Below are 27,571 nucleotides of genomic sequence, written 5' to 3' on the forward strand. Positions count from 1 at the left end.
GTGTGAGAGAGGTTTCGTGTAACGAGTGCTCTTAGTCTTCTGAAGTAGGCAGAGTGGTCTCGCCCACAGGTAGGACGTTAGCGGTTTATTTTTGAATATCAATGGTTATTTGTAGAAAGTGTAATTTAATGTATAGGTGGTTACTCCAGCTTTCACCAGGAACAGGTTGTAAATATTTGCTTCTTTTCTTTTCTATGCTTGTACAATTCGCTCCCATCCCATTTTGAATTATCGTTGTAAATATGAACGCTCTTCTTGGCAAAGCTGAATGTTTCTGTGACTGTAGCATTATTTTTATTTTATTTTCCTTCCCTCTCCGGACTCTTCGACTTTGTCCTTTTTTCTTTTCTTTTTTTTATTATTTGTGTGTGAGTGTATGTTTGTGTGGAGGGGAGAGACTCACAGACACTGCACTGGTTGGCTATTTTCATGGTTCATTATAATAAATCACTGTAATGACAGTTTTATACCACTTGTGGTGACGTGTGTCTGGGAGAATTTGTGCCACCGTCTCCAGTGCCGGCGTCTCTGAGGTAAACATCCACTGTGGTTGTTCTGCCTTCAGGAGAGAAGATGAAGAAACATTCAAGGACGGAAGAAAAGCTCGTTCAGGGCTGAATCTGTTCAGTCACGTAAAATGTAGATCAACTGCTCTTGGATAATGTTCTGGACACACACACACACACAACCATACAAACAACCATGAATCCATAAAACAAAAAATGTATTTCATCAATGTAAACAAGCATTTTGAAATATTTTTTGATATTTAAAAACAATCAGATGAATCAATAACAAATCTAGTCCAAATGTGTAATGATATTAGAGGATGGAGTTTGTCTCAGGAGGCTCAATAATCACTTCAGCTCCCGGTTAATTCTCGGTGCAGCCAGGAATGTACTGTGAGAGCTGAACTTGATTGGCTCAGCTTGAAATGTCCTAAACTGGCCCCCGTACACAGATCCACTGCTGTGCTGGTTTAGGAGACAAATCTGCTCTTTCCTCAGGCTCAGTCCGACTCTGCTGTGTAATCATCGCTGCTGCAGCCTCATGGAAACTGCTTTAAGCTTCTAGTCCAATCAGAACAAACTACCTGATGAAACACCATCTCATCACCAGGAGTCAGAACTGTCATTTCTCCTGTTGGAGGTGCGCCGCCTCCTGCCAGGCCCACGATTCATGTGAGCAGATGGCCTGTGATCCAGAACCCTGCGAGCATGTCAGAGCTAATATCTCCATCTGGGCTGGCGCTGGTGAGTCCACCGGGTCCTCTTGTCGTTACTGTGATGAAGCTCCCGCCCTTCACTGCCTCTCATTACAAGGACGAGCATCAAGTCTAACTCTTGTCATGTGTTTCTCTCTCGCTTGGCAGAAGTTACTCCACCTGCAGGCTGCTCACCAATCATCTTCTGAGATGTCACGGCTTCAATGTGAGATGAGAGATAAAACATGATTGCCTCAGATTTTATCATTAACTTTATTAAAGCCTGATTTTAATCACAAAGTTTTGACCTTCTGAATTCCCAGTAAGAATTTAATCTACCTCAGAGTGTCTGAAAAAGAAGTGTCTTTTCACAAAATGCAGTTTAATTCCTGACATGACTCAAAGAAATGAAACAAGTCTATGAAACAAACGTCATGAATTTATTGACCTTTACATCGTTACATTATATTTGTCAATACTTGTCAGCAGAGCGAATCAATCATTCATAATGTCATTAATTATTAATTGAACTCGACCTGGAGCTGGTAAACAGCAGAAAATGGATAATGAAATGATGAGAATGGAAAGAAGGATTAAAAGATTTATAGATTTTCTAGATGCAAACCTTTTATAAGTAAAGCTAACGCCCACAGCCGGGTGTAGAAAAAAAGTATAAATGAAATAGACTTTTTAATACATTTTAAGGCCCTTTTGAGGGAAATTAAATCAATGCTTTTATTTAATATTCGAAGACGATAGATTTCATGTTGTATGTTAATAAGGTCATAAAATCGAATGGATTAACACACATGGGGCAACAAGAGACGTCTGTCTGGCTCATTCAATTCAGTGAAGCTCATTAAATAACAGTTTGACTCATTTGGTTAAATATTAAAATGACAGTTTGCCATTTTACAGTTGATATTTGCCTATAAACATTTGTTTTGCACACAAGTTTGGTTGCTCAACAGCCGCAAGCTTTTGAGATGTTCAAATATGGATTTCATTTTAGTTTCACTTCATTACATTTTGTTGTCATTTCACAGAGCCTAGCTAGTTGTGTCCCAGTCCGTGATGACTTCATCGGAGCAGATCTTTGCTTTAAATCGATTTCTGTTGTTCCATCGTCCATTAACAGCTTTAATGTAAACGTCAGTTGTTTTTTAAGTTGTGAAAAATAATATATATATTAAAAAAAGGATAAAGCCACACTTCTTGATGATTTAGCGTTTCTCAGGCCCTTTTCCCTAAACGCCACAACACTGTCAGATTACAAGACGCAGCAATGGACCATTTTCAAAGTCAAGACAAAGTACAGCGACGTCATCAACACATCTACACACAGATTACAGTCTCCATATAATTGATGTTTTCTCCTATTTAGCACACTTTTATTTTTAAACTCTTATTTTCTTGCAAAGTTGACACCAGCAAAACCTCTAATTACTACCTCGTGTTTCTATCACATCAAACATTTAGTTATAACAAAACATCAGTTCTTTCTGTTATTCAGCGTTGAGATGTCTCAAACCGGAACTGAACTCCTGGTTTTTCTCCTGGAGTTTGTTGACTTTGACGAGAGAGACATTCCGACAGCTTTCACCTCAAGTCTCCTAAGTCCTCGTTTGTGTCGCTCGAAGTCTGGAGAATTTCTTTTTTTGATTTGATTCAATTTTAGCAGCTGCCACGTCAAGTGTCCCCGAGCGGATTTACCACATTAAGTCTGTTTTGTCCCTCAGCAGAACCTGTGGACTGAGCCTCCCGTCCACACGGAGGCCGGAGAAAGTCTTTGAGAGAGTTCATCCTGCAGATAAAAAGCAGTTTCAGACGACTGAGAAGGTTATTTTACAGAGGGAGATTCAGGGAGGACAAGCTCCTCCAGACCTCCTCCTCCTCTTCTTCATTAATCCGTCCACACATCAGCTCTGTGTCTCAGCCACAAGCTGCACCAGGAGACGGCAGCTGGATCCTGAAGTAACATCACGTCTCTGCAGCAAGACCTGCAGGAGAAAAGATGAGACGATGAGAAGAGAGAATCTGCACAATGTTCAAGCTGAAATGTATCTACTTTCCATGCTTTTAATTTGAAATTTCCTCTAGATATTAAAGAGTAGGTGGGAGTATTCCTCTCCGACATAAACATAATATACAAAACAATCCCATGCTTTCTGATATGATTCACTTAATGCAACAGATGCAGAAGATGTTGAATCTCTTTTCTTCTGATCAGTAGATTCAGATGAATCAGTATAAAATCAGCTAAATTCACTGAGCTACATTTACAAATACAAACATATTCATAAGTGGAAAGCAATTTTTCTGCTTATTATAATAATATATACAATTACAGATTGAGTTGTTTGAGTGTTAAACTTTTAATAAATAATGTTTTTATTCGCCTGTCAAAAACATTTAAAGGAAATAAAATGTTAAGATGTTTTAATGGGAAAAATCAAAGCATGTGATAATTAATTATAGTGAAGTAACGGTAGCATCGAGTAATAGATGAGAATCAATGTTGGTTATTTGTTACTTGCACTTGAATAACATGCTTACCTGTGTGTGTGTGTGACTGCTTTACTCAATGCGACCGCTAGATGGCGTTGTTTCCGCTCTCTGTGGGAAAGAGAGAGGCCAGGTCAGAAGTACGAGGACACTTTGAACCAGTAGGGGGCAGTGTCGCATCAGATTTTTTAAAAACTTGATCAAGTGTCACTTTCCCACTTTTAAGTGACAAGATAAGAAAAAACATCCTTTTTAAACTTTGTTCGATGAATCCCATGTTTTCACATTTCATGTATCTGCCTCTTCCTCTCTCTCCTCCTCTTCCTCGCCTCATCTCTCCCTCCTCTCCCCCCTCTGGCTTCTCCCCCCTCTCCGGCATCTCTCGGTTGATAATGGCTCCTTCCTCCCAGTCACTTTGCTTATACGAGCTAACAGGCGACTGTGTCCTGGGTGATAGGGCGGCTGTGATTCATTTCGACAGGCTGGCAGCAAGCTGTGTAAACAGCCATTAGTAATTCATGACTCTGTCCAGCATCCCCAGGCTTCAATTAACCCCTGATATCGGTGCATTCTTCCTCCCAGTCACTCATCTTCCTCTCTCTCTCTCTCTCTGATTGCTTTTTATCTCCTTCCTCCTTCATCTGTATTCTCCCGTCCCTCCCGCCTCTCCACTGTTTAAATCGTTTTCTTTGGGTCTGAGTGTGTTTGTCATCTCATGGGAAGCAGGTGCTGGGTAACCTCCTTCCAACGTATGCAAATGAATAACTTTGTGCATGTGAAGATTATGCAAAGAAAATGGGACGTTTTTTAGATTCAAGCAGTCGACTCAGATTCAATCAAACCTTGTAGCTAAAGCTGCATCACATTATCTCAGCTGCACATCGGTGCTGGTGACAGGTTTCTAGCCCTTTACCGAACAGAGGCGGATGAAACCACGTTTTAATTCATGAGATCCAGATTGAAGTACGCACCAAATTGCACAAACTCCTCAGTGACAGAGATACATCAAGATACATAAATCATTTCCTGGGATATTGGTTAAAATGCCAACAAAGGCTGCGTCCCTCAATGTTAAAGACGGGGATAGAAATTCCTGGATCTTTGTCCAGATCAACCCTAACTTTTAACTTCCAACCAACCAAAAACCAACTAATCCACCCACGTACAAACAGACAAACCACCAACAGAACCTCGTTGGCTGGCGGAGGTAGTTAGATGTTGTACTGATGTGTGTTGAGTCATACAGAACTTTAATGGAAAGGCCAGTTGAGCCAAAAGATGAAATAATTAAAAATGAAAATACAAAAGTTGACCAGAGTGGAATAATAAAATCTTGTCCGGACCAGTTTTATGTTGAAAGAGCAAACGGACACTCAGATTGTTTTCTTAATGAGTTTCTTTTGTTTTGTTTTGAAAATAACCTTCATCTCATTTCAGCTGAAACTGCTCCACAGCTTTGGTTTTCTGTCACTTCTCCAATCACCTTTGTCTAAACTGTCATTGTTTGTTCTCGTGTTAAAGTTTCCATGGTTCCTATCTAACATGAATGACTGTGTGTGGGTCTCCTTACTTTCTCCCAGCAGCTCCTCAGACATCAGACTGTCCTGGCGGTTTCCAAGGACGAAGGCCAGGAAGGAGAGGATGAGGGCGTCCATGATGCCCATGATGGCGAGGATGTAGGCCCAACGCACCGAGCAGGCGCCCAGCGTGTACTTGTCCGTCTGCTCGCCACACATCCTCTTGACCTCGTCGCTGTCCCAGCCGTCCGGGTAGATCATGCAGCCCAGGATCAGACTAGTACCTGGATCAGGGAGGAGAGGAGGTGTTTTGTTCGTGTTGGATTCAAAAACAAAGGAGGATGAGAAGAGTCAGGAGGTGGAAGCAGGAATTAGTTTCCAGGTGTCATGGCACCTTGTGTGGAGTCGGAGTGCCTTCATTAGGATGACAGACCAAGAGCAGAGTCGTCTAACGACACCTCTGCTGCCGGCAGGAAGCTGTTTTCACATCCACACACTCACACTCATCAATCGTCTGTGGGTCTCTGAGGTCTGTGGTTATTTGTGGAATATGCTGCTCTGTGGGATCGTCAGAGGTTTTGTGTGTCAGTGTTTTTGTGTCCTGGACGTTTTGTGTGAGTGAGGTTTACACTTAAGGTGTCAGGGGCACTTCACCAAGCAGTGAGGCATTGTGGGAATTGTAGGAGCTGATATTTTGGGACTGATGTTATTACTGGTTATACAGAATAAATACACAATATAATGCAGATGTTAGTGATATAAAAGTTTACATATACAGTATTTTGGGCTGTATACTTACTGAGCACTTTATTAGGAACAACTGCTGCTTATTCATACAACTGTCCAGCCAATCATGTGGCGTCTGTGCAATGATGCAGGTGCAGGACGGATGTTTAGACCACAACAACCTAAAATACTGTGGATACGGGTACAGCCATCTTATCCTCCTCACCTTCTCCTCCTCTTTTCCTCCCCTCTCTTCTTCTCCTCCCCTCTCATCCCTTCTTCTCCTCTGTCCTTCTTTCTGCTCCTCTCTCCTCACTCCTCCTATCTCCCCCTTCTTCTCCCCCTTCTCCCTTCCTTCTCATCCCTTCTTCTCTCCTCTCATCTCTCCTCCCATCTCCTCTCTTTTCCTCCTCCCTCCTCCCTCCCCTTCTCCCCCATTTTTCTAGATTGGTGCAGTAGTGAGGCGGAGACCTTTACCCAGTCTGTGACAGAGACCGAAGGTGAGTACAGACAACATGTGTGTCTGGGTGAGTCAGTCTCAGCCCTCCCTCCCCGCTTTGTTTGCTTCACGAGTTAAATGCTTCTCACAAATTGTACGAACAACAGCAGCAACTAGCTCCTGTAATAATCACCAGTCTTGTTGTAAACACACTCTAATCCATATCCTGGGCCTACATTTCCCAGGAGGCATTGAGTCTATTGACTTTCCCACTGCCAGCCTGAGTTTGGAGATCAATTTCCTCAGAGCAAAGAAAAAAAAGAAGTTTAAAGCAGCAGCGGACTGTTGAAATGTTTACTACACAAAACTTGTAGCCTGTTAAAAATGTAGAAATAGAAGAAACAGTATTTATTTGACAAGCCATTTACAACTTACATTTTCAAATAGAAGCAGCTTGAATTGATTTGCAGTGAAGTTTGAGTAACTAAGTACATTTGTTTCATTTCAAAAGAACAACATGTTTGTGCTGGAAATGATTAAACACATATTAATCAATAACGGAGAAAAACCTTGTTCAAATCAATTTCACCATAAAGTTGTTATAACTCAAGAATCTTCAATCAAGTTCTTTGTTGAGCCAAAGCATTTATTTTCCGAGTGTCTTCATATTAGAGGATTTGTTGTCTGTGTAAACAAGCTGCTTCGCTCCTGTCGGCTTTTCAGCTGCAATATTAATAGAACGAGCTGAACCTTAAATCTTGAAATCCATGAGATCGGAGAAACGCTGGTTTGTGTTTCTACAACCTGGAGATCTCCCTTTTCTCTGAGGTTCCACTCGTGGCAGGTTTGATGCCTGCGTGTGTTGAACTGAAGCCACGTGTGCAGCGCTCCCTCACTGACTGATCTCATTATCTTCCTTTATACCTAAATGATTCCTGCCAAAACCTTGCTTTTGTCCTCGTTTTGCACTGAATTGAATCTTTTAGCTTCCGCCGACATGTCACTTTTTGTTTGTTGTTATTCTGCAAAGTGGAAAGAAAAGCTCAAACCATAACTGTTTTTATCCCCAACACGGCCTCTGAAGTAGGCCGAGGCCGATCTTTTATCTTCTGCTAAAATGTTTTGTTTTTTTTGGCTCGCGCAGCAATGTCGTGCTGGGACAAAAAAAAAGAACAAGAATCCAACAAAAGACACGCAGCTGCAGTGTAACGAGCAGCGACAACGGGGGTAAGCCGACGGGATCAGCCTCTTCATCGCCTGATAAATAAATTCCCCTCATCTCAACATCCCCTCGGCTCGGCTGCAGAGCGGCCGGCGCACAATCCCCCTCATAAATAATGAAAGATATTATAAAACCCCGCAGATGAGGAATCATGTCGGCTCCTTGTCAGTCTCCAGATGAGTGAAGCCTAAAAGCTCAGTTTGTATCGGCTGATCGATCCAGGTTCAGATGATGTCTAAAACCGCCTCGTTCAGCGTGCTGGTCATGCTGGTGGTGGTGGTGGTGGTGGTGGTGGTGCTCTAACACTAGAGGAGGCTGCTGGTGATGAGCTGAGGTTCACTCTCCACCACAGAGAGAAGAGGGGGATGACTGAGCTGAAGCTTCATCTGTGTGTGTGTGTGTGTGTGTGTGTGTGTGTGTGTGTGTGTGTGTGTGTGTGTGCGCTGTGCTGAAGGAAATGATTAAGGAAACATGATGGTGTAATGTGCAGCTCACCATCCTATGTGTCATTCCACAATCTGATTATTTATTGATGCTCAAAGGGAAATGATCTCACCACATGAGAGGTTGCTCAGAATAACTTTGCCATTGAAAAGTTTTTCCAAGCATCCTCTTGGCGGTGTTGAAAGTCCTTGATTACACACACACATACACACACACACACACACACACACACACACACACACACACACACACACACATTCTCTCTCCTTGAAGGCTTCCCAGCTGACAGCTGCTGGCAGCGACCATGGGGACAATCAGAAGAGGAGGTGTCATCATCTAGATTTGCGCCCAATCTCCACATGCTACACAGACAGACACACACACACACACACACACACACACACACACACACACACACACACACACACACACACACACACACAGTCATTATGGTGCATTTCACAGCCCAGCTGTAGCTGTCTACTTTGTGCACTTCACAAAGATTATTGATGTGGTGTCCAGGTGTGTGTGTGTGTGAGTGTGTGAGAGCTCATACTGTGTGCACTGTGCATCAGCATCAAGGTGAAGCATGGCAAGTTATATTAATGGGAGTTAATTGGGGCAGAAACTGGCAGATGTAAGAAGGTACGAGGAGAAAATACCTCCTCCCTCTCTACATCCCACTGACCTGTGTGTGTGTGTGTGTGTGTGTGTGTGTGTGTGTGTGTGTGTGTGTGTGTGTGTGTGTGTGTGTGTGTGTGTGTGTGTGTATGTGATAAGGAAGTATATCCTCTGCAACACGTATCCTGCTGCACACCGTTCTCATTAAGTCCTCGTGTATTCAGTCCACTCATTCACAGGCTGTGTCTCTGCTATCGACCACTGGTGCGTCTGATTGATGCTGCTACTCGCTGCACTTCCTCTCTTTATGTTTCATTGAGTAAGATGTTGCTGAGAGCTGAGAAAACTGCGAAGAGAATATGAACCTGTAATATAGAGCCAGTGTTACGTGTGTGTGTGTGTGTGTGTGTGTGAGGACAGCAGCGAAAATAATCTCCATCGCAGTGTCATCAGATTTGTAAATGTGTAAATATGCAATGAGATTTGTGCCTGTGTAGACAAATCTGTAAATGCATGCATGGATCTGTGAATGTGTGGGTACATCTTTGAATGCGTACACAGACATTAAGGCTGAAAAGGCTCAGTGTTTTGCTCCAATAGTCAGTTACTCCCCAGATGGGCCTCGTGCATGTGGACATATGTCTGTATCCACATTGCCTTTTTTTTTAATTTACCCAAATTTTTCGCCACATTTCACACACTCAGATATTGGTCCGCTAAACATGCCGGATTAAAAAACAAAAAGAAATCAAGATCCATGAATGATTCCCTGGGAAATCAGTGAAAATGTGAAAAATGTCTCGGAATGTTAGTTCCATGGAAATCTGGGAGCTGTCCACCCACTGTGGTGCTGAAACCTGACTGTGGGGAGGAGGGTCATCCAGAGCCGCCCCTTGTATTCACGCAGCTCACAGGCTGAAACAAAAGACCATGTGAACGCTGTCTTGTAACAACCAGTCACTGTGGAGGATGAGGAGGGAGAAGGGGAAGACAAACAGAGGATGAAGGGGAGAGAAAGAACGATGAGTAGAGTGGGAGATGTGTGCAGCTCAGGCTTAAAATAACATTGGTTGTAACATGATGGGAAAACAACGAGGATTGAGGAGGATATTAATGTGTGTGTGTGTGTGTGTGTGTGTGTGTGTGTGTGTGTGTGTGTGTGTGTGTGTGTGTGTGTGTGTGTGTGTGTGTGTGTGTCTTTTTCAGGTGAGGGCTGGGACAACGAGGTCGAGCAGAGAGGAGAGTGAACGCTGGAGTAAACGACTTTTGGACCGACTTTTACAAGAGTGGAATCCCAATGCTGCTCTTTTGAGACATGAAGGGAATGAAAATGTCTGTCTTTAAATATTCAATGGCAGGCACACACACACACACACACACACACACACACACACACACACACACACACACACACACACTCTACAGAGACACAACGCAGTCTCACTTCACTCACGTCTTTATTTTACTCTTTCACTCGACGGAAAATCAACATTTTTTGTCCATGCGAGGTAGTTTGGGGACGGTCCCTGGCGAAGAGGCAGCGATAAAACTGATTGAGGATCAGATTTTTCGCAATCTAATCAAGTCTGAGCGCAGGGAGGTGCAGCAGCTCGGGTCTGATCTGAGAACAGGCCGAACACAAGTCTGAGAGTTATTATATGATTAGTGCTTCATCATTTATCACAGAGGGAACAGCTGACATTGATTCAAGGTTACACACACACACACTCGTTTAGAAACCACATAACGGTAAAAACTCAGCTCAGGTTAATCGACTCACTGCGTTTGTGTTATTTCAGTTTCAGCCTAAAACAAAATGCATCAGCTTTTTCTGCATTTATAGGCAGATAGTTGTTAATAGAGTTTGGGTAAATGTCATTTGGACCGAAAATCTGCCTTGTGTCTTCACGGCTGAACCGTCTCTGATCAGAGTTGAGCTGACGACGCTGCTCCTTCGAAGAAAAAGTTGAATAATGCAGGCTTGTGTAACGACGACGCCTCGGAGCATCTGATGACACGAGAACAAAGGCTGCACGAATGTGATGCTCACCAGCGTGTAAGCAAATGAGGATTATTTTAAGATACCTCCTGTGGCCCCCTTGTTTAAAACCTCTCAGCAAGACATCCGAGCCGAATCAAAGCTTTTCTTCTTTTAGTGATAATCTGCATAAAAGTTATTATGATAATCCTCCTGGGCGGGGGTGTTGTTTTCCTGCTTCAGATGCACAAGGCCCTGCTGCTGCCTGCCAGTACACAGGAGACGCTTTCACGAGTCGCATCCAAACACTGAGGCCGCCCCCGATCGTGTTTCCCGTCTTGTTTGAGTCTCCGAGTTTCCAAAGGAGCTTTAATCAAAGCTTCCTCTTATTTCTTAGGAGCACGGAACATGTTCGGGGAAGTAAGAGGTCGCTTCCCCAAACAGCACTTGAGGATGAGGAAGATGCTGCATCGCCATGGAGACGGGGCTGCCTGGCGTGTCAGGGCGGCACTGGCACCTCCACGCCGTGGTGTGAATGTGACACAAAAAACGTTTTGTTGTCTGCCTCCTCCTCTTCCTCTTTCATCCCTCCTGATCAATATGTGAGAGCGACGCGCATGTGAGCAGCATGACCTCACACATCAGCATCACACGCTCTCAACTCAGGGGCCGCATCCTTCCTTCGCTTCGAAACGCTCCCAAGAAACAAAGGCTCAAACAGGTGGATCCTTTTTGGGCCTCGTGGATTTCAACTTTAGTGAACCTTGACCCATGTGTGTGTCGGGCCTTCTTCGACCAGACGGTCTCATTGCAGTACGGCCTTCGCAGTCTACCTTAGGCCACGTCCTCCAAAGTTGGCGGCCCCTGAATTGGGACACCAACAGAGCAGGATGACCACAAACCTGATCCATGCTACATCCCAGACTGAGGGAAAACATGTTAAAAGTCTTGTATAGTCACTTTAAGTAAAGTTACATGTCATGGCCCGGCGGCGGGCATGTGAGGTGAGAGGCGAGTAATAAAACAACAGGCACAAGATTTGTTTTCTCGGCGTGAGGGTGAGGGGAAAACCCAGATGGTCATTTTTTATTTCTGACACTCGACCCAGTGTTTGTATTGAGTCGCATGTTACATGTGTGATCAGTCGTTGCCTCATCTGAGCGCTCTCTCTTCTCCTCGCCGCCTCAGATGTGGAGACAGGCGTTCTTGAAGTGGTAGACGACTTTGGCAGCTCCTCTGAATCTTTAACGGTCGTCCTTATTTTCTCTCCAAAACCCGCCGCGCTTTGAAGTCGGGCCGAGGGGATTGCTCCTCGCCGTCTTGCTAACTTCTAATGTGTCTCTGATCTGTGGTGATGGCAGAGAATACATGTCCTCCACTTTCTTTTCTTTTCTTTCAAGCCCCCTCCCCGCCCCTTCTCTGTCTCCCTCTCTCTTTCTGCAGCACGGAGCACTAATGACTGACGATGAGAGGGGAGCTCTGCGATGAACGGGGACAATGGAGGGATAAAAGTCAGCTGATGTGACCACAAGGTCCCTTTAAAAGATCGAGTGCATCACAACTAGGCTGCTCCTTCAAATGCAGCCTTCTATCCCCGAGAAACGAAGGCTCCCACAGGTGGATCCTTCGCATCCAACCTATCCCAGGATTCATTGCGCCTCGGAGGCAAATCGCTTTTCAAAGAGGTACGAAGGACGCAGCGCCTGTGCTCCACACTCTCCTGTCAGTTTGTTTATTATCAGTTTTGACTTAAACATTGCTCGTTTGCCTGCTTGATTAAATTCCACACCACGGACCTACCTTGCTGTTTGTGGAAACAACATGCAAAAGTGTCTGAAATCAAGGCCTTGAGTTTCCATAAATGTGATGTAAGTGTGATATTCACTCTCTTTAGCTTTGTTTTTGTTCTCCACCTCCTCCAGAGAAAAACATAAATGCTCCTCAAAGTGGGTTTTTACATATTTTTTACTGAGCTGATGAGACGTTGTGCGTCATGAAACCAAAACAATGAGCTGAAAGATGCTTGAACTGAAGAGTTCATCATGATGTCTGATGGCTTTCACGCTACACGGAGCCATTAGTTAATTCAAAGTTACTCAAGGAGACATAAACGGGGAAAATGTTCGTTAAGCTTCTTAAAGGTTTGTCCCTCGTGCACTAATGGGAGAAAAAGACGCCTCATCCGGTCACTTAACATGCAGCTGTGCTCTCCTGACCCGCCTCTGTGACCTGAAGAACGCGTTCGGCTTTAACGGATCGGCCGCATCAAATCCATCCACGTTGCCATGGAGACACCTTGATCTGCAACGGGGGGGTACATCAATTCCCAAAGTCCAGCTGCTCCGTCTGCAGCTCCTGAAGGACGCCGCTGATCTTGAGCAGCTCGCCGGGGCGATCGCTCTGAGAGGGAAGTGATGGGATGGAGGGGAAGTGTTGCCGCCAGCAGCAGCAGCGGCGGCAAGGAGGGTGGTTTCCATGGCAACCAGCAAGCACGGAGGGAGGAAGAGCATCACAGAAACAACACACGTCCCCGCTCTCCACAGACACACACACACACACACAATCACTCAGCCTGCGTGCTCTGATCCGTGACCTGCGAAAAATGGTGTCTGTAAACAAACACTGCAGAGTAGCGGCAACTGTTAACAAACACACACACACACACACACACACACACACACACACACACACACACACACACACACACACACACACACACACACCTGAGCAAACACTTCCCTCGCGGCCTATAGGAGCCTCTGAGTGCAGCGAGCAGTGTTGTTCCTCTGCCGTGTCCCTGGCGTAATCATAACTAAGTCCTCTGGGATGCAAACACTCCCACAGCTCTCACTTCTTAACTCCCCCCCGCTAAAGTTTATCAAATAACAACCCTCGCCACGAGCTCCGCAGCCTTTTGATGTCGTCCTCGAGCTCCAACCTCATTTGTATTCGACTTACGTCCCCAGCTTCCACTCGCTTTCTTTGATTCAATCCCCTCGCCAGCATGTTTTCCAATGTTAACATTGTTAGTCATGTTTTCCACACAGCATGGCGGCGCCCGCTCATCTGCGGCTCAATGCCACCATTATAATCGTGGATGGATGTTCAGTGTAATTAGTCGTTTTCCTCGGAGAGAGCGAAGCAGCAGGAGCAGACGCCTCGTGGCTTTGCAAACTTGAATGGACTGAATGAGTTGTGTCGGCCCCTTTCAGCGATTGAGGTAATTTCAACAGGGAAACATCAGGTGGACATTTACGACTCTCGGTATCCGCTGTCACGTTTCCGTTCAGTCGACTCCGAGGAAGCACTTAAATCTTCCTGCAGAGGCCACAGACGTTCCGGTGGAGTGATGCATTCTGGATGTCGTGTCTGTATGATTGCTAAAAGGCTGCAGCCATCAAACATCTCCCTCGTCCGAGATGAGCGTATTGATTGAAGAGGGAGGAGGGGACGAAACGCCCCTGCCGAGAAAAAGCTCTTTGCGGAGAAGTCCATCCTAATGGATCAGAGTTTCGTTTTGGCTCTTCGGGGAGGAGAGGTGGTGTCACTTTAGAACGGCAGAGACGACCAGAGGAAGGGATTTGAAGGATATGAATTGGACTTTGGGACGATAGAGACAGCAAAGAAGGATTTAGTTTGTAGAGATTGAAGAGTAAGACGAAAGAAAACAGGGTAAATCCACATAAAGTGCAGTTTTATCCATCTGTTCAACTGGAAATTTAAAGTTTTGGGATGGAAACGTGACACTGGAGTGAATGAAGACCTGAGCCGGTGCCACCGTCTCCTCCACCGGAGGCACTCACCGGGTGAACATCAATCAAAATGCACATTCACGTTGAAACACGCAGAGAGTCACCATGTCCTTCACTCAGGAGGAAGAGGAGGATAAATCAGGCGTCTGTCTCCTCCATCCCGGCCCAGTGATCAAGAAGATAAACCCCCCGATGGGAAACCCCCACAAGGCCCGTCCCTCCTCTGGACTTGCAGCAGAGAAGGAGACATGTTGACATCAGTCCGAGTAGAGGACATGATGACGTCTGCAGAGTCCAATGGATCAAACAGACGCTTGAGAGAAAATGACGACTCCTGTGTCGAGGAGGAGGAGGAGACTTTACACTTTCCTCCTTAATAAGACACAGAGGAAAGTTAACGACAAGACATGAACCAGTAAAACAACACCGTAATGTACTGGAACACCAGAAACCAAGATGGCGCTGGACAAACTCGAGGTTTCAAAACGGCAGCTCGCAACCAACGAGTGACGCCACCACAGGAACGCTAGAGGAATAACTATCCTGCAGAACGTTCCTGGAGAGCTGCAGGGCTTCAGCTCGGGGGGGGGGCTTCTGGTCTTATTATTCCTTAGTGTGATGACTAATGCACGAGTTGAATCAGCGAGTAAAGAGAAAAAAACTCTGTAGCTCATTAGAAAGCAGGTATTAAAACTCTAAATGCTCATATTGCGTTGACCTGCTCTGTGTTGTCTGCACAGTAAACACACTCATGTAAAGATAAAAATCTTCTTGTTAATACACCACAATCCCCATGTTGTTATAATTTGGTAAAACGCGGCACCTTCCCACCGCCCTCGGGGTCGAGACTAATTGTGTGAACCAACTCTCTCCCTCGTCGCCCTCAGGTCCTAATTAAGTGAAATTCAACTTCATCTCGTAATTATGAAGCCGCGAAGAGAGAGCGAGAGAGAAGACGGAGAAGAGGGAGAGAGAGGGAGGGAGCTCTGGACCGAGAATAAACACAAACAGATTGAGGAGGAGGAAGAGGGGGGGGGGGAGTTGTTAGTTTGGTTTTTCTGCTGCAGGTCGTTTTGTAACTGTGTGCGATTCCCAAATAAGCTGCAAAATATTTACTTTGTGGGATCGTAGACAGCAGCACAACAGAAACACGGCTCCGACGCCTTCGCTCCACTTCATCTCAAACAAGCGCTCATGTTGGCATTTGTTAAATTGATTTCTGGGAAAAACCCAAGCAGCAGCAGCCGCCGCAATGACAACAACAGCCGCCTTGAATCTGCAAGGGCTGAACGACCCTGAGGGATCAAGAGGAAGTCCATGTGTCGTCCTGTTGACCCAGGGTCTCGTTCCTCGTGCTCAGCCTGTCACATCCCATCACGCCGAGCCGCGCCTCATAGCTCAGCTGGTTTTTAAGCCCCTGACTGGGACTGGAAACTTTCGCAGCCGTGGCCAGTCATGGGAGGTGATGAGGTTATGAGGTGATGGGCGACGGTGAGAAGGTGGTGACCAGCTCAGGATTGAGTCTGTGGCCTGTAGGTCTGTAAGCTCTCAGAGGTGGGGGGTGGGGGTGGGGCCTGGCAGAGCTGCACTCAGCCGTTCTCCTCCGCCCCTCCTCCTCCATCCTGGATACACTAATTACATTACTCCTGAGGAGACGGGATAATCAAACCCTAACGAGGTGTGGAAGACTTCAGCGCTGAGCTGGACGTGGAAGGAAGTCTCCACCAACAGAGGAGATCTGGTCGATTCCTCGAAGTCTGAGCAGGAAGAGCCGGTCGTAGTAATTACAGTATCACGTTAGGTCAAATAAATCCAGTCAAAGTCAAATGATCTTGATGTTTCATTCTGGAATAAATAAATTAATCATTATCCTCTTTGACTTAACCCTAAACACTGAGTCCTACAACCTGGAGTTCTGATATATATTTGACCATGTTTCCTCTAAATGGTGAATCTTGCCACAGCCTGAAAAACATGTTTACTCCCTGAACCCCGGCTTCTTGCCAGCCTCTATATAAGCTCTTCCCTTTTCACCCAGCATGAAAACATGTTTACCTCAAGGTGTGAGACATCTATGTGAGGTAACACTGAGGTTCAGTGCAACTCTCCTGCAGCTCTGATTGCTACTCCAGGCTCTTCTGGCCCAGACAAAATGGATGTGAACCTAAAGTGGCCCAAACATCCCAAAACAAATGTGAGGGTTTTCTGCAAACATGTGGTGCTATAAGCAAGTTGGAATCTGGATGTGAACCTGAAGTGGCCGGTGTGGTAAATGGTGAATATGGCCCACATAGCACAAAATAAATTCCAGATCTGGCAAACAGGACCAGTGCCATCACTCACCGCTGTGTGTCGGCCCGGATGTGGGTCAAATCTGGGCCAAAACAATTAAACTATGCGAGTGTTCACGTTCACATCCTGCAATCTGCTCGGAAGGAGGAGTGGGAGGATTCCAGCTTTCACTTGATGAGACGATTCAATCAGGAAACCGAGTCCAGCTGTGATTGACGGATGGATATAAAACACAACGTCCTCATGGGGCGTGTTTTAAGATTCACTTCCTGTTTGTATCTATCTAATAATTCCGGAAATGGAGCATTTAACACTCGGACGCCTCTTTACAACATTCACACGATGACAAAGAGCAGAGAAAAGGATCTGGTGTGACAGGTTTATAAATAATTCAAAACCTGAACGTGTTTTGGCTTAAAAAGTGGTGAAAGGTGCCTTTGAGTTGTAAAAGTTTGCAAATGACAAGTTACGATTAGAAGCTTTACACTTTAAAGCAAATTGTAAAAAGATGTTTGTTGGTTTATGAGTGATGAGGTCAGCAACTTGACAGTTAACAAAGAATTTGGGGTTTGATGATCAGATTAGGAGCCGAGACCCTGAAATCCATCATTGTGATAATCTTTGATACGCAGAACCGACCGTTATCCACGACTCGGAGGAAATATATACGTTTTCGAGCGTTTCCCACGACTTTCAAAAGGCAGAGTGAAAAAACAAAGTGATTTATTCTCCTCTGTGACGAGCTTACTCCTCAGGATGATCACCTTCTCCTGCCGGGGGGATTTGTCACTGAGCCCTCGTGCTGCAGGAAGCGGGGGAGCAATTTAGTGACGCTCTTTTAGGGATACATATTAAAGAAGGATAATACAACAACAACAACTTGGGAACATTTTCTTTTGCAGGGTGGAAAATAACAACATCCACAGCTGCAAGTGTGTGTGTGTGTGTGTGTGTGTGTGTGTGTGTGTGTGTGTGTGTGTGTGTGTGTGTGTGTGTGTGTGTGTGTGTGTGTGTGTGTGTGTGTGTGTGTGTGTGAGACAACTCCAGCCCTGCACATGCACGCTCATGTCTATTCATGCACACCGACACTGTTGCTCCACACTGTTTAACAACAGTAGGATGTCAAACTCAGAGCTGCCAATCACTGCTCCTCTGCTCTCCTCGTGCCATTCAGCTCTCATTTCCTCCTCAGTCTCCTGCTGTGAGCTCCTCAGCCGCTCGATAACTAGCGGCTGATTAGGAGCGTTATTAAGCCCTGTAGCTTCAGCACATCCTCATCCTGCAGGGACTCCAGGAAGCACCTCGTTATCTCCCCGTCAGCTCTGCTGCCGGCTCCCACAAACCGGACACTATCCCATCAACCGCCCTCGTCATCCTCACCAATTTGGAGGCCGACACAGCTCTGGAAAATGCCAGCGGACTTCCCGTAGCCGCACCGGGCGTCCGTCCTGGCCTCAGCAGAACACGAGAGAAGCAGGCCGAGCTCATGAAACATGCATAAAGCTTCCTTCCGGCAGGCACAGCAGAAATCAAGGCTGGAGGCCGCCTGATGCCAGAGAATGTGGTCGGAGGTCTGACAGTTTTTTAATAATGGCGATGCTGGAGAGCTGCCTGCGGCTACCGTGTAGCAACGGGAACATAAACCCACTTCCTTTTTAAGTTTGATATAATGGAGTCAGTGAGGTCTCTCAGGTCTCTACACTAAAGCAACTTAAAGATGAAAAGATGAGTTATGACCATTTTCATTTATAGAGAAGAACCCATTCAATTTCAGTGTGGATCTGGATCAGGAGGCGGATGCAGGATTTTGTTTTTTAACTTTCATGAAATTGGGCGTTTTTCAACATTTTCCTTGATTTCTCTTGAGGATGATTCCTGGATCTTGATGAAAGGAATCGTGCATGTTTAGATATTCATGAGTGTGAGCAATTTGGTGCAGATCCACATAAAAATCTGGATCTAGTGAATTTAAATGTAGTTTCATGAGGGGACTGTTGGCCCTTGAGGGAGATATGTGCTGCTCTAGTTCCAATATTTAATCTACAATCTTCAGTTAAGGTTGAATGAAATGTGGAGGAACTGAGTCCATCATGAGTTTCTTGGCGATTATAATCTTCAATAAAAAACGTAAATCAAACTATTATATGTAACTATTAACTATATTTGCTATATCAACAAGTAAACAATCAAACATTAGGACGACCGCCCTGACAAAAGGAAATAGAGTGATTCCTCCATCTCAGTCAATCAAAGAGGCCTCGAGCTGTTATATTACATCAGTGCATCTATCACCCACATCAACACCTCTTAATTTATTTGTAACAGCGAAGCGTCCACTTCCTGCAGTATAATGAGTATAATCACAGTCCCAGAGAAGAAGCAGGACTTTGTCCACCGTCCACAGTTCTTCCTCCCGTCTCACACATAATCTCAATCTCTGAGCTCGTTCCGCGTCCTAACGACTCTGCAATCAGAGCTGTCAGTCACACTTAAGGATCTAAACACCTCGCCATTCCCCAATCAGACACGCCGCCGCCGCCGCCGCCGCCGCCGCCGCCGCCGCCGCCGCCGCCGCCGCCTCACCTCCTCCTGCAGGCTCAGCCTCATCTGTCCATCACACCTCGGCCAATTTTCTTTTTTTAAATAAGCAAACTCATCATCACCTAAATGCCTCAAACATGATGTGACCTCGACGATGTCAGTGAGGTTTTTGCTTTTGTGTTTCTCATGTTGTACATTTATCGTTTAATTTATGTGTTTTTTGTGACGGAAATATAGTGAAATTTATTTATTTCACTGGCTGAAATGATTTTTTAACTTTGAATTGACATTGAAAGTTTATCATTGGCCCTGGAAATAGTCGTTTTCTAGCTTTTCTGTAGATTTCAGAATTCTTCCACCGCGAATTAGACTCGTCATTGTAAATGTTCAAATGTAAGTTTTGTTTTGTGAGAACTTTAAGGACTTTTCCTGCAGACTGGATTCAAATGTACGACTGAAAGTTAATTATTGTCCTTGTAAAATACCAAAAGATCAGTTTAGTATATTTCACCAGGAGTAAAAAGTCCTTAAAGTGATCAGAGAACTGATTTGAGCATCTAATGTCATGTGATATCGTCCAAAGCTCCAGTATAAAGGGACATTTATCTACCTGTCCACATATCACAAACTACAGACACAATATATATGTGGAGAAAGCAAAAGCATGAATGAAATATAATAGAATAAAATTGTTAGACACATGAAATTGATCAAACGATGCCAGATTCCCAGGAGCTGCTGTTTACTGACTTTTAAAATCTTAAAAAATCTTTGATGAGGGCAGAACAAAGGCTACAGAGCTTCGTTCTTCACTCACCAAAAAGCCCAATTATGAACTGACTTTGTATTTAACCATCTCCTGTTCTTAAAGTTAGACTTGTCTCTGTCATACGCTGACACATGTCGGGTGCTGTCCCTTTAAAATCCTCATCAGCCGAAGGAGGATCCACTTTCTTAATCCTCGGATTTAGCCGGCGGTGGAGATCCCTCTCCTCCCCGACGTCCTGCTGACTCGGCTGGTTTCTAATTTGGCGGGTTCACCCTGCGGCGCCGTCTCTCTTTGTTATTTACGCCTCTGTCTCAGTTTAAAATCACCGTCCAACCGCTGTGACCTCTCCGAGCGTAAGAAAAGAAGAAATGTTTTACTTTGTGGAGCGGGTGGGGCAGCTGAACAAAGAGAGGACAGAGAAGAGGGCTCATCTAAACACCCTTAGGTGGACACATCACCTGTGTGTGTGTGTGTGTGTGTGTGTGTGTGTGTGTGTGTGTGTGTGTGTGTGTGTGTGTGTCTGGGTCTTAGTCTCATGTTACATCACTGTAAAGCCTCTCAGACTCTTCCGGCCCTTCGTTATACGTGTGAGAGGATCAGGACCCGGCTGATGTCATTAGCTCCCGGCTTTAAATCCAGATCTTGTTTTCTCAACATTTCACATGTCACTTTATACGTTAGGCTATAAATGACCAGAATCCACTCGGTGCCAGTGTCTAAACTCTATCACACAATGAAAAGCTGTTTTACGTGTGTTTTTTGTGCTTTTCAGGTGTAAAATTTCAGTATTATCGTATATATTTATATTTTAGTCCTTTTCATTGACTGGTTTGTATGATATGTAAAGTACAAACTTAAAACTTATCATCACCATCAATCCATAAGCTGTGTTTCTTTATCTCTTAGAGGTTCAGAAGTTCAGTTCAGAAGATAGTGGACAGAAATAACACGAGCAGTATTTGAAACGTCCATAAAAATGGACGTTTCAGCCTTCAAACATCTCTTTTCATTATCCGGCCTTCTCCGCCACAGATGCAGCGTGATGGCGTCTCGCCGTATCTCCACCTCGCCTCTCTGAAGACACAACGTGGCAGGCGATAAACAGCACGTCCCCCGATTCCACTTGACAACTTTCTGAGGAGGTGTGAAATTGAACCAGCAGCACGACGCGCCGAGCATCGGTACAATGATATCAGTCAGTGGGGCGCTCTATCAAACGGCGTTATCATGCATCAAGCGTTCGGCAAGCGGCTTTTGTGTCCTCGCCCTGTCATTCTCTGGGCTCCGACAATAACACATAACTGAATCCCACCACGAGCAGTGGAAAGGGACGTGAAGAGGCAGCTGTCCCCTGTTAGAGAGACACTGCTTGTTATTCTGGAAAGCAACATTTTTGATCGATAAACCTCCAGCTACCAAATGGACCTTTTATTGTTGGGTCTGAATGCCAGCTCAGGACCACTTAGTAGGCAGAGAGCGCCACGAGGAGAGCCACTTACTGCTGCCGGTCAGACGACCAGGAAATGGACCGTGTGCTGGAAGCGCTTCAAGAGCACTTTCGGTCACCCACGTCTGATTCTGTGGACGTCTATAGATTTACAGGCCCGCAGAATGGGCAGCTGCTCGTGCCATGGCCAGTCGGCATGACCCTGTGTGTGTGTGTGTGTGTGTGTGTGTGTGTGTGTGTGTGTGTGTGTGTGTGTGTGTGTGTGTGTGTGTGTGTGTGTGTGTGTGTGTGTGTGTGTGTGTGTGTGTGTGTGTGTGTGTGACCCAGATGGCAATCAGAGCTGTGGAGGCCGTCCAGGTTATTGAGCAGCGACGTGCGGCCTCGTGTCCGAGCCGATCGCCTGCTGCTCCACACTGAGCCCGTTCACCTCCTCCTCTTCTCATCGTCAGCGACCCTCTCTAATCAGGCACTCATTAACATTAATGGCAAATAAATAACTTCTCAACACTTCATAAATAAATGAGAAGACATTAATGACCTTATAAGTTATCAGGTCGTAAAAAATCCATTCGCTTGCAAGATTTTTGTTTTTCTTTAATTCGTCGGAAAAACTAAGAAATTATGAAGTGAGACGCCACAAGCAAAACAAATTAGAGATCTGAAAACTGCAAAGGACAAAACACACAAATCGGATTTCAAACCATTAAGAGACATTTGACAGAAGAAGATAAAGAAGAGGATGAAATCCACTTTGTAAAAAAAAATTGCCACCTCATTGTCTCACGCACTGTGATCTGTGACCCCTTTGACCTTTGCTGCCGTTCCCAACCTGAGGCCAGAGCTGTTTTCAGACCTGCGCTGAACTCTGGATGATCTCCTGAAACTATCTGCAGGGGATGTACGTGAGAACGCAAATGTCTGAGTCCATTGCTGCAGAATTGGTTGACATTTTCCTGTCAGGCCCCCTGGTAAAAACTCCAGAGACTGACTGAGTGAGCCCATGTGAAAAACGTCAAAGCGAGTGAGTGGGCACAACAGTGAAAGGAATACAAATATCTCAGGATGAAGAAGAGGAGCCGTACACGAAGAAGACGCTGACAACGACGTCAAGTTGGAAAGACGAGAAGATTCTTGAGCTCTTGGCGATAAGGTCCCTCTTTAACTCTTCAGACTCAAAAGAATACTCACATAATCACATATTGGTTGAATTGATCACAACTAGTGATAAAGTCGATATTTCTTTTTTAAGAAGACACCAAAAATCATTTCACTACCCTGATCTAGAAATAAAGAAGCCGGCTCTGTCGGATGCACACCTAACATCTGTTGCACAAAGTTACGCAGGAAGATTTGTGCGAACTATAAAAACGAACGATCAAACCAGACTGTGATTTACAAAGAGACAAAGACACAGTTCCATCATTACAACGATTCACATCATTCTCCGCTACTTTCCTAAAACCTCGTCTCCACCAGAAAGCGGGTGCTCATCAAACATTCAGGACGACCCGGGGTTGACGCCGAGCCTCTGAGTTTATACGTGTTGCCTTTGATAGCACATCACAGCCGCTCCATACCTCCTCAAATCACATCTAAAGAGGAGGATTTTTTTACAATCACAAAGGGATTTCAGGCCGCTCAGAGGGAGAAAGAGCCTCGATATCGGGCTATTGAGGCGGCAGAGAAAACCTTTTAATGGCTGATTTCACCGAGGTTTCAATGCATCAGGAGACAGAGGAGGGGACGAGGGAGAAAGATGCTGAGGCTGATGGTCAGAAAAGATGAGTTAAATGAGTTAAAGTCCCAGAATTCCAGGCTCAACACTGAGCTTGTCACCAATAGACCTCACGGGACCAAGGCTCGGTCCTGGTTAAGGTTCCAGTTAAGATGTGAACTGTGGTTAGGTTAAGGTGAGAGTTCAACAGGAATAAGGTTTTGGTTCAGCTGTGTGTGTGTGTGTATGTACAAAATAACTCAACAGTGCATGGACGTCCTTTCACTAAACTTGGTGAGAATGTTACTTAGGAGTGTATCTCCACATGATTAGCTTTTGGAGCTAGTCGGCTAAAGGTCAAAGGTCAATGTCAACTAAAATATGGTCCGAAAAACCCATTCTCCACAAAATATCTGCAAATAATTTGACTAGAGTAACAATCTGAAGTTTAAATTGATCATAGAGTTATTGACAGTTATCAAATAAATATAATGTGAAAAAGTCCAATGTTTCCCTTTGAGATGTAGTTAAATGTGTGTAAAGTAGCATAAAGTTACTCATAGTATTGAGTAAATGTTTTTTTCCTCTCCTGCTAATCACATTCACAAAAACCCACCAGAGAGGACGAGCGTATCGGCTGCGACAGTCTTTGAAAATCTGTCCCCTGAATTTCTTTCACCTGACTGTTGTTGTAAAGTCTCACATCTTCTCCCTCGGCATGCTGGGAAAACTGAACAAACGCAACATGTGACTCGGAGGAATAAGACGCAGCTTTGATCTGTGACACACACAAAAAAAAATAGAAGCAGCAAAGACACAACGTGCGGCTGCTCATTAAGTCTCGCTTCTTTGTTTTTTTTCAGAAATAATGCGCCCTCGCCGCTGTGAGGGTTTGAGAAACTCTGGATACTTTAGAGACTGCACTTGTTTGCAATATCCAAAATATTCTGGATATGAACGCTGCCATCTTACGCGTTGTGGAGCCATGCAGAGTCAGTCCAGTAGGGATCGAGGGGCGGAGCGGTGGGATCGAGGTCCCACCGATACACATCCACAGCCAATCATGAGTCAGTCTCAGCTGTCAATCACGACGTTTCACCCCGTTTTTTATAGCATCAAAATTTATCTAAACCAAATCTACCAGTGAAACGAACACTTGAAGAAACATTCGTGTGATGAGAACTAAAACAACAAAAACCACCCATGTCCCATCTGCTAACATGGAGGAGGTGGGTTTTATGACCTTTACTGCAGCCAGCCACCAGATGGCGATCGTGATGCTTTAGCTTCATTTTTTTCTGCGCAGTCATGCCGTTCATCTTCATATAAGAATAAATGACAAACCCTAAATATCTAATCAACGATTGTTGCATCATGTCGTCAGTGAACGTTTGGGCCACAGGATGAAACTGCTTTTTGTCTCTGAAGGCGACTGCGTGAATATGACTGGTATTGGTCAGGAAGTTTGATTCCTATCCTATTAAATCTCATGTTTTTTTGATTAAACTACAGATCCTTCGTTTAAATATTTGCTCAGTGGCGTCTGTTAACAGAGATTCTGTTTGCTTTCTTCTTGAAAAACACGCGAACATCAGTAAATGTTGAGTCAAGGTCGTGTGGAAGACGGAGGTTGATCACATCTATTGTTCACCTTGGACACGATGTTCATCACAATTCATCTCCCTGAGCTTTCATTCATTCAAATCTGTAAATATCGCCGCTCGTGTAGCATTGTGGGTAATGTAGGCGCAAAGTTTCGACTAATAAGGTGGACAAAAAAATTCTGCTGCTTTGATGAACTCCACAGAGAAGAGGAGGAGGTGATGTTTTCCTTTCTGTGTGTGGGTGCATCTACAGTCATGTGTTTATATGTATGTGTTATACAGGAAAATATCATAGGATTTATAGGAACCAAATAAACAAATATGTCCAATACGCATATATTTTTAAAAATGTGTATCATTTTGTTTCTGATTTAAATTTGTTTACTGGTTTATAATAAGAGTGTTGACCTCCAGTATTTCTAAAACCCTGATACGTCCCTGTCCTGCTGTCCTGCTGCTTGGTACGTTCCAATCCACCAAAAAATAAAAATACAGGGAGGAAAATGTTAATGCTGATATTTACTGTCATTTACACTCACTGAATATAACTGGTTGGGAGGCAGAGCTGAGCTGCAGCAGTCAGTTGATAAATGTAGTTCTTGGACGGGGACATAGAGGCAGATTGTCCGTCTGCTTCAGAGACGATCTCGGAAATTTGAATAAAATGATGTTAGAGACACTTTTAGTTCACATTAAGAGAAAAGGAAGTGCATTAATCTTTTCCTCATATGAAATGAAGTAGAGGGCAAACACAATGTAAACCACACACACCACTGATGACCTGTTTCCAGGATATCTTTTAGAATAGGATGTATATTGATGAACACTGATAATAATCCCCATCTGTAATAATCTCTAAGTGTATGGAAGACAACTCAAAGTCCAGTTCTGACATGAGAACTATTTTATCTTATTTTACTAATATTATGAGCATTGCTATAAGAGAGCCTGTGACCCAAGAATTTCATTGCAAGCGACTGCTTAATGTAATCATTGCATATGACAATAAACTCTTGAATCTTGAATCTTGAAAAGAACTTTAGTTTCACACACATTTTACTGCTTCAATTCAAGGTCTCACTTCCCCCAAGGCTGCAGCCGCTCCACCTACACCACTCTACAGTTACACAATGTTTTATGAGGGCTCATGAAACCAGACAAATAGACTCATGTGGGAATTCAAGGGAGGAAATCTTGCAAAATGAAGCCGCAAACCTGAACATTTGGATCTTAAGGGTAGAAGAGAATGTGCATTTTGACTCAGATCAGCAGAGAGTTAGAGTCCAGACCTTGTTTCATGATTTACCTCATGAAAACTTATACACACATGGTATTTGTCCTGCTTCAATTCAAGATCTCACTCTCCCTGATAAGGCTGTAGCCACTCCACCTACAAAATGTTTTGTAAGGGCTCCAGAAACCAGACATAGATTCGGGAGAAAATCTGAGGCTCTGTGGTCAATATGAGCCCAAAAGGCTGGAGAACATTTGGATCTCCAGGGTAGAAGAAGTAAACCTGTGTATTTTGGCTCAGATCAGCTCTTTTCATAACAAACCTCACTAGGGTTGGATATGAGAGAGCACCCTGCATGCTATGTTGGACACATGGAGCTCCATGCACCGACCAGCCCTGGAGTGAGACCTCCACCTGTGGGCAGAGGGTCCTACCTGCAGACAGCTGCATCCAGCCGCAGATCTTGTACACGGTGCCGGTGCTGCAGAAGAAGAAGAGCGTGAAGCAGCCGATGCAGGTGAGCACCAGCACCATGGACATGCCGATGAAGAAGGAGGCGGCCTTGAAGGCGCCGGAGGGGATGGTGCTGAACTCGGTGAAGCTGCCCTGGCACGTCAGGTCTCGGGACAGCCCGTTGCCGATGCAGTAGTGGAACAGCCCGAAGTAGCCCGCCTGCGGGGTGTCCACGCCGTCCCCGATCCAGTAGGGCTGGATGAAGCACACCACGTTGACGATGGCGAAGAGGATGGTGAAGATGGCCCACAGGACGCCGATGGCGCGGGAGTTGCGCACGTAGTTGGTCTGGTAGATCTTGGCAGCCTCGGACGCGGGGAGCATGGTGGTGGTGGTGATGGTGCCGGGGGCCCCGGGGACCATCCTCCGGTCTGTGGGGGGGAAGAGGTGGCTCCGCTCGGATCACTTCACGCGTCCTCACTCCGGCAGCATCTGCGGCATCTGATCCCGGAGAACAGCCGCTGGATCCGGGGAGCACAACTTCTCCTCCCGGTCGCTGGATTCTCCTCCCGACTGAGTCACAGTTGCAGCCGCAGCATCACTGCTCCACGTCCATCACATCTCAGGCTCCACGCTCCTGGAGAGACGAGCTCCAGCTTCACCCACAGAGGAGCGTGAATCCCCCCTGTCTGCTCGTGTTCATGCACAAACCAGATGCATGTACCTGGATGATCCAGAGTCAGATGCTGTTATTAGTAGTGTTAGTATTATTCCGTCAGATCAGTGTGATCTCGCTGCAAAGGTTCGCCGGAGCTCGAAGGCGACGGAGCAACAACCGCAGCTGAGCTCCTTGTGAACTGGATCTGGAGGAAAGCCTCAGATATTCCGGAGCCAGCCCACAGCCCTTAATCCTCTGTGACGTGTTTTTACGGTAACCAGACAAAGCTTAAACACACAAGGTGGGAAAAAAGTCTCTGGATATTACGGTTCCTCTGATAATTCCCTCTGCACATAAATATGCACTTTACAGTAAAATGATAATAATAATAATGGTAATAACATACTTTGTTTTTACTAAATTTATTTAAAATCGTTTCTCTCCAATTGCA

The 27,571-nt window shown here is 45.1% G+C and overlaps 1 protein-coding gene across 5 annotated transcripts; it reads right to left on the reverse strand.

Moving 5' to 3' along the window:
• Positions 1-2,589: 2,589 nt before the first annotated feature.
• lhfpl3 (LHFPL tetraspan subfamily member 3) lies at positions 2,590-27,402 on the reverse strand. 5 transcript variants are annotated; one of them, XR_004613053.1, is made up of 4 exons: positions 26,444-27,402; positions 5,280-5,510; positions 3,744-3,820; positions 2,590-3,204 (listed from the first exon to the last, which is right to left on the reverse strand). XR_004613053.1 is itself a non-coding variant. In XM_034578087.1 (4 exons), exons 1-3 carry the CDS (start codon positions 26,883-26,885, stop codon positions 3,798-3,800), a joined length of 696 nt encoding a protein of 231 aa, XP_034433978.1. In that variant the 5' UTR covers positions 26,886-27,402; the 3' UTR covers positions 2,590-3,204; positions 3,790-3,797. The 5 variants fall into 5 exon arrangements, 4 of the variants coding, with proteins under 4 accessions (XP_034433978.1, XP_034433977.1, XP_034433974.1 ...); XM_034578087.1 differs by having other exon boundaries at positions 3,790-3,820; XM_034578086.1 differs by having other exon boundaries at positions 3,786-3,820.
• Positions 27,403-27,571: the final 169 nt, after the last annotated feature.

This window comes from Hippoglossus hippoglossus, chromosome 23 (assembly GCF_009819705.1).
Source record: "Hippoglossus hippoglossus isolate fHipHip1 chromosome 23, fHipHip1.pri, whole genome shotgun sequence".
In the NCBI taxonomy this organism is placed as follows: domain Eukaryota; kingdom Metazoa; phylum Chordata; class Actinopteri; order Pleuronectiformes; family Pleuronectidae; genus Hippoglossus; species Hippoglossus hippoglossus.

Excerpts from the sequence above, each read along its gene's own strand:
- lhfpl3 (XM_034578087.1), bottom strand. The coding sequence starts at position 26,885 with ATGGTCCCCGGGGCCCCCGGCACCATCACCACCACCACCATGCTCCCC. Across the intron at positions 5,511-26,443 it reads CTGGATGCAGCTGTCTGCAG|GTACTAGTCTGATCCTGGGC; the intron begins GTAGGACCCTCT and ends TCCCTGATCCAG. Across the intron at positions 3,821-5,279 it reads TGAGGAGCTGCTGGGAGAAA|AGAGCGGAAACAACGCCATC; the intron begins GTAAGGAGACCC and ends TCTTTCCCACAG.